The 12,557-nt window shown below is 41.8% G+C and overlaps 1 protein-coding gene across 1 annotated transcript in view; it reads left to right on the top strand.

Annotated features, from left to right (window-relative positions):
- The window catches only part of PPIL6 (peptidylprolyl isomerase like 6), a 31,106-nt gene that overhangs the window by 3,076 nt on the left and 15,473 nt on the right, over positions 1 to 12,557 (top strand). Inside the window, exons 2-5 of the mRNA XM_002925651.4 lie at positions 747 to 842; positions 3,807 to 3,995; positions 7,478 to 7,540; positions 7,665 to 7,812. Coding sequence (XP_002925697.2) covers positions 747 to 842; positions 3,807 to 3,995; positions 7,478 to 7,540; positions 7,665 to 7,812 — 496 coding nt within the window. The remainder of the gene's footprint in view (positions 1 to 746; positions 843 to 3,806; positions 3,996 to 7,477; positions 7,541 to 7,664; positions 7,813 to 12,557) is intronic.

Here is a 12,557-nt window from a genome sequence, read left to right as displayed (position 1 = left end):
AAATTTCCTCAATATCTAAACCTAAACATATTCAGTATTTACTTCACTTTTTCCCGAGGGGTGTAACCATACCAGTGTGCTTTTGGTCATTCTCCACATATCAATAAATTAAAATAATATTTATTTTAGTTAAAGGTATCTGTAGAGGGAGGTGGGTGGGGGGATGGGTGAAGCAGGGGATGGAGATTAAGGAGGGCATTTGTCCTGACGAGCACCAGGTGACTCATGGAATTGCTGAATCACTATGTTGTACACCCGAAACTAATAAAACACTGTAGTTAAAAAAATAATGTCTTCTTTTCATTAAAAAAAAAAGTATCTGTAGATCCACTGAAGTTTAGTAAGAGTTCAGTTTAGAGAAAAACTGGTCTTAAAAGAACATGGCAAAGCACAAAATTTATTTGTTCACTTGCTCATTCATTTGCTGTGTGTGGATGGTCCACCATGTGCCAGACGTTGAGGCCAGTGGGAGTATAGGAAAACTGGCACGTAGTCTTGGCCCTCAAAGAGCTTATTCTCTAGAAATGAGAGACAAAGAAAGCCAGAGCCCCAGGATGAGCTGGGGAGTGGCTTAATGGGGGTAAGCACAGGGGCCTCTGGGAGCAAGAAGGGGTCATCTAAGCCAGATTGCATGGCCTGGGTATGCACTGTATAAACCCTCCTGAACCCCCATAAATAATGGGGGAAATGATTTCTACTTTAAAAGAGAACTTACTCTAAAATAATTATTCTATTTTGAAACCTAGACTCTGAAGAGTAATTATCCATCCAATTTTGAAGATCCTATAATAGTTCCTCTTCAAGAATTTGCATGGGACCAATATCTACGGGAGAAAAAAAGGGTAAAGGATATTTGGGGCATGGGAAATGAGCAAAGTTTTGCCTCAATTATTCATCTATGCATTGTTTTGGAAAAACTGGAGTAGTGATTTTAGAGCAACTAGATTTGATTTCTCTAAATTATATACTTTTCCTAAATCATTTCAATCATTTCACCAGGCTGACTTTAAAAAAAAGTAAAACATTTACAGGATTTTCTTTCGGAAGACATGTGATAAAGGTAAGTTTGAGATTCTCAATGCTGCTATTTACCCCTGCCGGCTAGCCCGCTCTCCCTGCACACCGCTCACTCACACTTCCTCTGACACCTTGGCATTCGTGGTCCTTACTTTGGAAGGTCTTGGTGGTCTACAGTACAGACACAGGGGCGGGGCTTGTGGCCTAGGGAGCTGTGATGACAGGCACCAAATTCCCACCTTGTCCTAATTAAAGCTTCCTCTCTTCCCTCTCCCCACGAACAGCACCCTTGGAGAACCTCAGGCCCCAGGGCTAGCAGAGCCTGCCTAGGGACAGGAGATAGGCTTCCTCTTGGGTGCCAACCCTGATCATTTGGTAATGCTGCCTAGAACATGTGATACAAAGAGTTCTAAGGTGGCATCCTGGCCCAGCCATACCTCATCCTCAGGTTGGGGTGAGGCAGGAATGGGGTATACTTCCTGCTTGCCATCCCTGCAAGGGATGGAACCGTAAGGTCCCAGTCCTGGTTTCCCTGCCCCAGGCCATCTCCCAAGAGGCTGATGAAATCCCATTTCCCCTGACCAGAGCAGTGGTTGCACGAGGACGTCCTGTGACCCTGTGGTTACCCTATAGATAGTGCTGCTGTACGGTACCATGGCCCTGTGCGGTCACGTGAGTGCTGGACTGAGTCCACAACACATTTGTTGAGTCTCATATCATTTTCAGAGCCATAAAACATTCTTACTGGAATTTAGATAGAATAGTAGCAAACACCTACATGGGGCACTTAGTATATGCCAGACACTATTCTCTTGACTTATGTATATATTAACTACAATCCTTACAACAACTAGGGTGACCAGTGGTCCTGCTTTGCCTGGTTCTGAGGGGTTTCCTGGGAGCAAGAATTTCAGTGCTAAAGCTGGTACAGTCCTACACAAAGGACAGCTGGTTACCTAAAAAAAATATGTTTTTCTTAATTTTTATCACCAAACTACTTACACTGCCTACCCGCCTCATGTTTTCCACCTACAGGGGAGCCATGATCTCGTGCTTTGTGGTCTATACCCATTCCTCTCACAGATTCCCACTGAATTCTTAAAGACTGGTGTGGATTCCATCCCACAGTTTCCCGCCATCTCAGCCAGGGTTCCTGACCTTGGGATGTTTTGTGTTCTCTTCCTTCTGCTTTTCTCATGGGGCCTGAATGAGGCTTTCTGGGTAATCACTGCTGCTTCTTTCCACCTATTCTTTATTCCCTATCCTTCCTTTATTCCTTTTCTCACCCTCATTTCTTGGACACTTGTCATTTTATCCTTTTCTTGTTTCAGGGCGGTTTTTGTCCTTCCTCAATGTAAGCATCGTACCTTGTGTCATATGTACTGCTTCTTAGCACATCTGAGGTGAGGTCTGGGCTGGCCTTATGTTTCAGCAGAATGTGACACCACCCCTGAGTGGTGGCTTCTGGGCCTTTGGAAAGGCCTTTCTCTCCCCTCCAAAAAAGGCAACATCTTATGTCTCAGTGCTGGGAAGCCCCAGCAACCACTGGGTCCAGGCGACTGTCTTGAGGCACGTGAGGAGGCCTCCTCACGGCAGAGGGCACACAAGGATGAGGCCTCTGCGTCATTAGCCTCTGAGTAAAGCGTACGTCCTCCTGCATTTCTCCCACCAGGCTAAATAAATACCACGTTAGCCATACCCAGGCTGATAAATAGCCCTTTTAAAAGTTCTGCATTCTATAAAATGTGCCAACACTGATAAATCTCAACAGTTTAGGGACTACTGACCACAGGCTTTATCAGTGATTTCTAGCTCAGCATGAAGAAGTCCATTGTTCTCCTCGAACCAGATTTTGATACGGGCCTTGGAATGGGACCTGAAATCTGGGAGAAGAGCTGGAAGTGCGGTAGACTGGCAGGCTGAAGACAGACTGTTCCCCAAACCAGCATTTCCCCGAGTGTGGTCTCCAGACCAGCAATGTCAGCATCTCCTGAGATGTTGTTCGACATGCACATTCTCAGGCCCCATTCTGGAATCAGAAACTCGGGTGAGGCTCAGGAACCCATAATTCTGCTTGCCTGCTAAGATTTGAGAACAGTGTCCCAAATTATTCATACTTTTGCCAGGACTGGCCCTGGGTCATAATAAACCAGATCTATCTTCCAAAGGGGCATTACTCATGGTCACACGCTGGGATTTAGAAGGTTGACCGTTAATGTTTGGATAAACACATGAATGCAATTCATTTTAAGGGACTTAGACTTAAAAGTGTTGACAAACGTGAGTTCTCTCCCTCCTTACACCTGGGTGCACCAGAAGTCCCTGCTGGCCCCCAGGGAGGCATTTCCTTTCCCTGATCCCACTCCCTCAGAAAAGCATTTTTTCCATCCTTGGCACTGAAAACCATGTATTACTCAGAACCCCTAACCTTTCCAAGTATACACCCAGTAAAATGTACTTCAGAAATGAACCCAGAGACTTCATTTTGTTTTCAAGTTAACATAACATGTATGCTATGCACACAGATTTTTATTACCAGATCACTGTCTATTTTCAATGACTGTACCATTTTTAGTATTACTTTTAGGTCATTCTTTGCTTTCAGTGATGTCAGAGTCTTAAAAATGTTCTTAAATTCTATTTGAGAGTAAAATTCTAAAAGATGGCAAAAAATCCATTTTTTTAAAGATTCGGTTAGAGTCTATCCCAAGCTCTGGCTTGTGCGTTTATAGCAAGGTTGATTTTTTTCCCCCTCATAATACAGTTTTTTTTATCCTTTTCCTTTATAGGAACTCAAGAATGAAATCTGGGAATATTCTTCCTATGTGATGTGTTTTGTTAACGATTGGCTCCTAGGTGATGCATCTGATCTTCAGAAATGGGCTCACAAGATGTGGGATGTAGTTGATTTTAAGCCCCCTGAACTTTATGAGGCACTTACTGTGGATTATTCTGCTAAATTCTTAACAGACACCAAGGCAAGTCACACTAGTTTTTAAAGAAAAATAGTGGAATCTTTGATCATTTATATTGATTCAGCATTAATTACTGATATCCTAACAAAGGAATATAAACAGAAGACTAGGTTTTAAGTTCTCAATGGCCTATAATCCAGTTGCAAAGGATTATACATAATATTTCAGGATTTGGCTAAACAGTGTGCAAAGCACGCAGGCCTCAGAGCAGGCAGAATGCACAGGGGGAGAGCATCCCTGTTCAAACATTTCTACTCCCCATTAGAGATTTATGTGCATTAATTATCCATTTGAAAACATAACCCTCCCCCTGCTTCAGAGAAGTTTGAGCTTATCATCCATTCACCCTTAATATGAAAATTTTTAATTAATACTTTCTAACATCTAAGTGAGAGGTACTGCACTAAGAGAATGGAAAGTTTGAGAAGAAAGGTGACATTTTAAAGATTTCATTTGAGAGAGAAAGAGCACAAGTTGGGGGGTGAGGAGGGGCAGAGGGAGAGGGAGAAGCAGACTCCCCACTAAGCAGGGAGCACAATGTGGGGCTTGATCCCAGGACCCCGGGATCATGACCTGAGCCGAAGGCAGACGCTTAACCAACTGAGCCACTCAGGCGCCCCGAAAGGTGTCATTTTAAAGCATGACACACAGTTGGCAAGAGTAGGATCAGACAAGCTAAGGCCCTGGGGAGGTTTCCAATGGACAGTCATGAAGCTTGAGGTCCAGGAGAGTGAGAGGCAGACGTTAGGGTGGAATGGCAATAGAGGTAAAAGTACTTTGTAGTTTTGCTCAGAAACTTGTTACAGCAACAAGAACCACATGCTGAAAATGATTTCATGCTTATAGTGGCCTGTGCCCACAGAAAGACCCAGTACTAGGATTTCAGCTGAAAAAAGCCAAAGACCTTTGTTTCCTTCATTCTCATTTAGCTGTTAACTGCCTTGAACAGAATCTGAAACATAGTATGAACTCAGTGAATGTCTGGTTGAATAAACAATGCACTTGGAAAATACTAGAAATTCTGGGGTATAGGGAGGAATGTAATGTTCACAGCAGTTAATTCCCAAAAGGACAAGGGTCTAAAAGAGCATGGTGTATTCAGGGAGGGGCAGGGGACAGCAAGGAGACCCAAATTAATAGGAAATGAGGCTGGGAAAATGGGAGTATCGTCACCAACATTACCAAGCTACTCTGATTAACTTAAGGAGAAAAGGTATGCACTGAAAGGATGTTGGTAACCTCACAATTGACAGGAAAGCTGGAGAACCAGGTTTTGGAAAGCAGATAGGAACCAAGGGAGGCCTGGCAGTAGGAAAACGTGGCCAGAGTCACATCCCAGAAATGTGCAGCTAGGACGCTGCCATGGGTGCCTGCTGGCCCTGGGTTCACATTGCCACCTTCACTGAGAATTACTTAACTGGTATCTTTGCATCATTCCCTGGAGATCCAAGGCCCCAGGCAGGAGCACCTGACTAATCCAGCCCAAGTCATATCCCCACACCCTGGCTCTCACAGAGCGGGGAGGGAGAATCTGGCCCCTCTAGGGTCTTTAGAGAGTGGTGGGTCCCGTGGAGAGTTCCCCAAATAGGAAACATCCCCAGATGTTAAGGAGGGGGAGGAAAAAACCAAACAGATCCACTAAAGAAAGTCTAAACTTAGTCCATTCTGAACTCCATTCTGAACTAAGGAGTTACCTTTTTTCCTAGAAGGAAGCTAAGCCAACAGAACTTTTCATAAAGAGTATGACATAATCTTTGCTTTTTTGGAAAAAGTTTTAGGGCTGTGCAAAAACAGGGTGGAGTAGGGAAAGCTTGGTGGCAGGGTGACCACTTGGAACACTAATATAGTAGTGTGGCCTAGAGATGATGACAGCCTGAATTAACGGCAGTGAGGAGGGAAGACCTGGATCCCAGGGAAAATCCTTACGTTTTTTTTGTGTGCAGATGCTAGATTTTTCTTGCTGCCGGGACTTGTTTACTTCTGGCTTGCAATGATATACCAGATAATTATGTTTGCATGTTTGGCTGCTAGGTGACATTACCTTGTGTTATGCTTATTTGCTCTTTCATTAGAATTGTTAGAATTTTCTACTCTTGACAACTGCATAAAGATAATATGTTGACACAGAGGGAAGTTTAATGATGCCTGAACGGACTTACCCATTTCATAAATGAATCGTGATTTCCAGTATATCCTCTTTTTCGCCCAAGCCTGTGATGTTTACTATATTATGCCTCTTATAATAAAGTTATACTATTCTTTTATAATTCAGAACTTGTAGTACAGAAGCTGAGAGGCACACAAAAGTTAATCATAATTACTATGGACATAATACTTCATTCCTGGATGTCAGATAACACAGTATTATTACAGTCTCTTAATTAAAAAAAGGCTTAAGTGACATAAAGTAGCGACAGTGACACCGTAAAAGTGATTTCATTTATGTTTCCTAGATTCTTAAGAAATAGGGCAGGGCAAGTTATGTAGCTTGTTAAATCAGGTGGCAACTTATGTATGAGAATGGTGCCCAAGGTTTGAAATGTATCCCAATGGATGTGCTGTGATCCCTAAATGAATGCTACCATGACGGAAACGTGTTTGGATTTTGGATGTCTCTTTGTAGAGCTAGACGAGATCACACAAATGTTAGCTGTCGCTGCCAGAAAGGATGCCAAATGAAAACAAGAGCTGGGGGCATCTGGGAGCATGAGAGCAAGACTGAAATGACACGAAAGCACAGTATATTCTCTTCCCTTCCCCTGGTCCCATACCTCCTATGGATATGGCATCCTTGTTTTCCCACTCAGAAAGGACGTGGCCTGGCTCTGGGCAGCTAATTGGCACTATCTCTCAAGATCCAGAATATACGGTAACCAAATCCATGGCACTCACATGTTACCCAAAATTACTCAGAACAGAAAATTCCCAGTCTGTTTCTTTTCCCAAAGGGACCGACTAGTGTTCCTTTCCACACCTAGCTTGCAATGTAGGGGATATCTAGCCGTGTGTTCTCCGTCTGGCGCGCAGGTTAAGATTAGTCAAAGCTTTGCTACTAAAGGGTTTTAAAGAGTGTGTTATTTAAAAAGGTTGGAAAGACTTGATATACTAAAATGAAACAAACTTCTTTAAGTCATTCATTTAACTTTGCTGTTACATTATCTACTGTTAATGCTTTTGAAATATATATTTTTTAAATTTATTTGTTAGAGAGAGAGAGAGAGAGAGAGAGAGCACAAGCAGGGGGAGCTGCAGGCAGAGGGAGAAGCAGGCTCCCTGCTGAGTTAGGGGCATGACACGGACCGGATCTCAGGACCCTGGGATCATGAGCTGAGCTGAAGGCAGACGCTTAACGGACTGAGCCACCAGGAGTCCTTGCTTTTGAAATCTTATCTCTGAAAACATTATTCTGTGGTATTTTTGGTCATTTCTAAAACTTTATTCCAAGACACTGACCTGCTTTATCTTTTTCTCCCTAATTTTAATAGCATGCTTTTGTGTTCTTGGACATTTCTATTGATTTTTATCCAATTGGAAGACTGGTTTTTGAGGTAAGAGGCTTTTTGTTGTTCTTATTTTTGTTATTTTTTTAATAAGTGGGAGGTGGCAGTAGGAATCTGTAACTGTCAAAATATTAAATATTTAATCTTTTAAACCTTGTATTTTTATTTGTAGTTATACTGTGATGCATGTCCCAAAACATGTAGAAACTTTCAAGTCCTATGCACAGGAAAAGCAGGGTATTCTCAAAGTGGCATCAAGCTACATTACGTAGGTTCAATTTTTCATCGAGTAGTACCAAATGGTTGGATACAAGGAGGAGGTAAGTTTAAAATCTTAAATGCAACTTAATTGTAATATCAAATCAGAATGTCCAGAATTTTGTTTCTCTACCTTTGTGAAATGCGTGTAGAATTAGATATATTTATTCTAAATATTATATATATATTGAAAGGATATTTTATATGGCCAAATGATTAAGATATTCATACTTTTTAAAAATGTCATAAATTTTGAAATAAACAAATCTAAAGTTTTGTTACCCAGAATATTCCAAATTAAAAAGCAATATAAGATAGGAAGACACCATTTTTTATATCAAAATATAATTTTAAATGTTCATCTAAATAGGGGGCACCTGGGTGGTTCGGTTGGTTGAGCACCCAACTCTTGATTTCGGTTCAGGTCATGCTCTCAGGGCTGCGAGATCGAGACCCTGAGTCATCCAGCCCCGCATCAGGCTCCACGCCCAGTGTGGAGCCTGCTGGAGATTCTCTCCCTCTCTCCCCACCTCTAAAAAAAAAAATGCTCACCTAAATAAATAGAAGTACCTAGAAAATACAGTACCCTTAAGAGACATTCTAAAGGTAAGAATTTGAAAACAACTTATTTCTCACCGAAGATGTAACATTGTGACAGTGTAAAAGTAAGAGCCAAAGCATTTTGTTCTTCATTTTTGCTTTCTCAGTCCTTTGCATTCACACAGACTAGGTCTCTAACAACACAAAATTAAATTTCAAGGTCTTTTGGGAGGTAACCCATAGGGAACAATCAGGCAGCAATTTAAAAATAATTGGCTTAGGAGATTTGCTTGAACTTGATGAAATACGCAGAGGCTTAAATTAATAATGCTTAATTATTTTTCTACATTCTGGAACATTCTGAGGCTGATAAGAAATATGTAGATTTAATCCAGGCATTTGTATGAAAATCAGTTTTCTGATTTTTTTCAGTTTTCCCTCAGTTTCTCCAAAAACGAGATCATATCACCCTAGTGTTATCTAAACTCATTATTTTCCCACTTCATATACATATATGGTATGTTTTCCTATGTCAATAAACATAAACATGTACAATTTTTAGGGTGTGCCTAGTTTTTCATATATTGCTCTACGAACTTACAGTTGGCCCTTGAACAATAAGGAGTTACTGTGGACCCACTGATTTTTTATAGTACAGTACTGTAAATGTTTTTCCTCTTCATGATTTTCCCTTTCTTTCTTTTTTCTTTCTTTCTTTCTTTCTTTCTTTCTTTCTTTCTTTCTTTCTTTCTTTCTTTCTTTTTCTTTCTTTCAGAGAGAGAGTAAGAGAGAGAGAGAGCATGAACAGGGAGAAGGGTAGAGAGAGAAGCAGGCTCCCCGCTGAGCGGGAAGCTGGATGCGGGACTCAATCTCAAGACCCTGGGATTGTGACCTGAGCCAAAGGAAGATGCTTAAACAACTGAGCCACCCAAGCGCCCCTTTTCCTTTTAAAGATTTATTTATTTATTTATTTATTTGAGCGGGAGAGCACACCTGTGGGGTAGGAGCAGAGGGAGAGGGGGAGAAAGTCTCAAGGAGACTGTGCTGAACGCAGAGCCCCATGTGGGGCTTGATCTCATGACCCTGAGATCATAACCTGAACCAAAACCAAAAGTTGGATGCTTAACTGACTGTGCCACCCAGGCACCCCTTCCTTATAATTTTCTTAATAACATTTTCTTTTCTCTAGCTTCCTTTATTGTAAGGGTACAGCATATAATACTTACAACACACAAAATATGTGTTGACTATGTTACTAGTAAGGCTTCTGGTCAACTGTAGACTATGAGTAGTTACATTTCGGGAGAGTTAAAAGTTATACTGGGCTTTTCAACTGTGCAGGGTTGGCACCCCAACCCCTGCATTGTTCAAAGGTCAACTGTAATTAATTCCCCATTGGTGAACATTTAGATTGTTTTCAAGTATTTGTTGGTATAAAATCATCCTCAAAGGGGCCAATATCAGGGTCTTCTGAAACTTAGTTCAATGTTGACTATCATGTGCTGGGCTCTCAGATGCTATGTTCTTTTTTGTTTTATTTTTGGTGTTTGGTTAGAGGTATACCTCCCCTTCCAGAGCCCCAGAGCAAGATTTGGGAAAAGTAGGTCATAGTACTTGTTTGTTTACTTATTTGAAATAAAATTTCCAAATAGTAAAATGCACAGATTTTGGGTCATGATTTCAAATAATGAAGCAGTAATGTTAAGGACACCTTAGGAAAAAATGCTGATTACTAGATTCAAACCCAACTGATATATACCAGTTGTACCACTTAGTATGTAAGCACTTAGCATCTCTGAATCAGTTTCTTAATCATAACATGGGGAAAATTATATCACAGGATGTGGAAAGGATTCAGGATTCAGTGACATGGTATTTTGGAAGTACCAAGCTCTATAAATGTTCTCCCTTCAGATACCAGATTCACACAGGGCTGTAGGGAAAATTCTGGAATATGGTTAATGTGGTTTTATGCCAAATGTGGTTTTATGCTGTGCCTTAGGATGCCTCCCCACACTACTGGTTGCCTGATGGGACCAGCAGGGCCTACACAGTCTACACTACCCCTAGCCCCACCTCATCCTCTGACATCTCCCCCTCCCTCTGCTCCATACACTGGCCTCCTTGTTGTTTCCTAAGCACATCAAGCATACGGGTGCTTGAGGTCTTTTGTTGTTTCCTCTGTGTGGGACACACTCTACCCAGCTATGCCTCAGATATCCCCTTGCTTCAGATATCTAATCTGGATTTTTGCCCAGAGTTCATCTCAGGAAGACTTACCTGACCATCCTATTTAAAACTGCCCGTCTCCTATCCACACAGGTCTCCTTACCCCCTTCCCTGCTGCTCTCCTATCCCCTAATTGTTTTTTTTTAAATAAAATATTTTATTTTTGGTTCATAGCACTTGTCATCACTGGACATATGATTACGTATTTCCTAGCGGATCTGTTTAGTGTCTGTTTCTCTTCATTAGACTATAAATAAGTTCCATGAAGGTACAGGATTTTATCTATTTTGTTCACTGTTATATCCCCGGGCTCCAGAACAGTGCCTGGTATACAGTAAGTGCTTAAAAAATATTCTTGAAAGGATGAATGAATAAATGAACAGATAAACAGGAAACATATATTCTACTCATTTCTAAAGTACAAAATGAAAGAAGAGATCAAGTCGTGAAGCCACTTTGGTGGGATTCTCTGTCTATGGCTCCCACAAGGCCTACTGCCTTCCGAAGGACCTCTTGAGATAGAGTTTAATACATCTTGTCGTCGTCCTCCTCATTATCATCATCAGTCTAATGAGGGTGAAGACGGTGGTAAGGAGAAGACGCATTCCTTCAGCGCGCAGTGCTGACGATGGCCACCCGCGGGCGAGCATGGCGCTCTGCCCCGCACTGCACTAAGTGCTGTCGGTAGAGGGTGATTTCTATTACCTGCGAGCACTTAACATTATTCCTGTCTATACAGATGAGGAAACAGGCTTGGAAAAGGTAACTAACATCAAGATTGAAATCAAACTCATCTGATTTTAAAGTTTATTTTGAACCACTACTCTGCATTGCAGAACTTGTCAGAAGTACAGAAATAACATCAGATATATAAGGCTGAGTTCAAGTACTGATTGAAATGGGGTCAATATAAATTATTTCCCCAGGAGATGTGAAGCAAAGGGCAAGAGGAATGGTGGGTGTTGGAGAGATAGGGCAAAAGAGTATCACTGATGTTGAATTGAGTCAGTAGGGGTGGCAAACCACAGGCAGATTTGTCTGAGTAAAGCGAACTCCAGGATCGGAAGGAATTGGTGCTGGAGGACCTTCGACTTCCCCATTTCTGGATTTAGCCTTCAGCCACTGCACTGTGCTCCTGGGAGATGCCCGGAGCTTCTGGGGTGAATCACACGGGGAGTATCGGGCAGAGTAGGCTTGAAGACTTCACGCTTAATAACTAACTTCTGAGCCAGTTTGTGAATGGAATTTAAATGCATGCCTGTCCTGAATAACTTCTCTCCACATGCTTGCTGTTGCACCTGATTTCTTTAAACTGTGCACTTTTATTGTAGGTAACTCACTCACATTGAGTTAAAATGGCACAGTCTTTCAACAGAGATATATTGTACGCTGTACTCAAGGAGGGTGAACGAGAGAGGAAAAGAAGTAAAGAGGTGCTGATGGGGAGGCTGGGGGTACAGAGCTTAGAGACCCTTATTTCCACCAGATTCCACTGTTTCCAGTAGTCAGCTTTGTTTCCCTTTCAACTGTGGACAGAGAAGCAGTCACTTGTGCATGGAGATGTTTACAGTAAGCGCACTGCCTGAGCCCAAATATGTGTATAATGCAGATAATGCAAAATGGGACATGATAAATACTTTCTTAAAAAATCTCCACCTCATTACATTATAAGGGAACTTCTGTTCCAAAAACTGGCTAAATAAATGAATTATCACTCTGGGATTCCAAGGAATGAAAATTTGAACACTGATTCTTTTTACAGCATCTATTTTTATTCCTCCTCTAAAAAGACCTCACTGTTCCTATTTCATTCTCTCAGTTTGGTCTTTACATTTTCCTAAAAAGCAGGATGGACTATGGAATAACTTGTGAGGCAAGCAGAATTTATATGAACACACTTCCTTTAAATTGTGCCCACAGGGGCACCTGGGTGGCTCAGTCGTTAAGCCTCTGCCTTCGGCTCAGGTCATGATCCCGCATCGGGCTCCCTGCTCAGCAGGAAGTCTGCTTCTCCCTCTCCCCAGCTTGTGTTCCCTCG

The sequence above is a fragment of the Ailuropoda melanoleuca genome, chromosome 10 (genome assembly GCF_002007445.2).
Source record: "Ailuropoda melanoleuca isolate Jingjing chromosome 10, ASM200744v2, whole genome shotgun sequence".
Lineage (NCBI taxonomy): Eukaryota > Metazoa > Chordata > Mammalia > Carnivora > Ursidae > Ailuropoda > Ailuropoda melanoleuca.
Note: the sequence above shows the minus strand (reverse complement) of the source record. Positions and strands in the feature narration are given on the sequence as shown.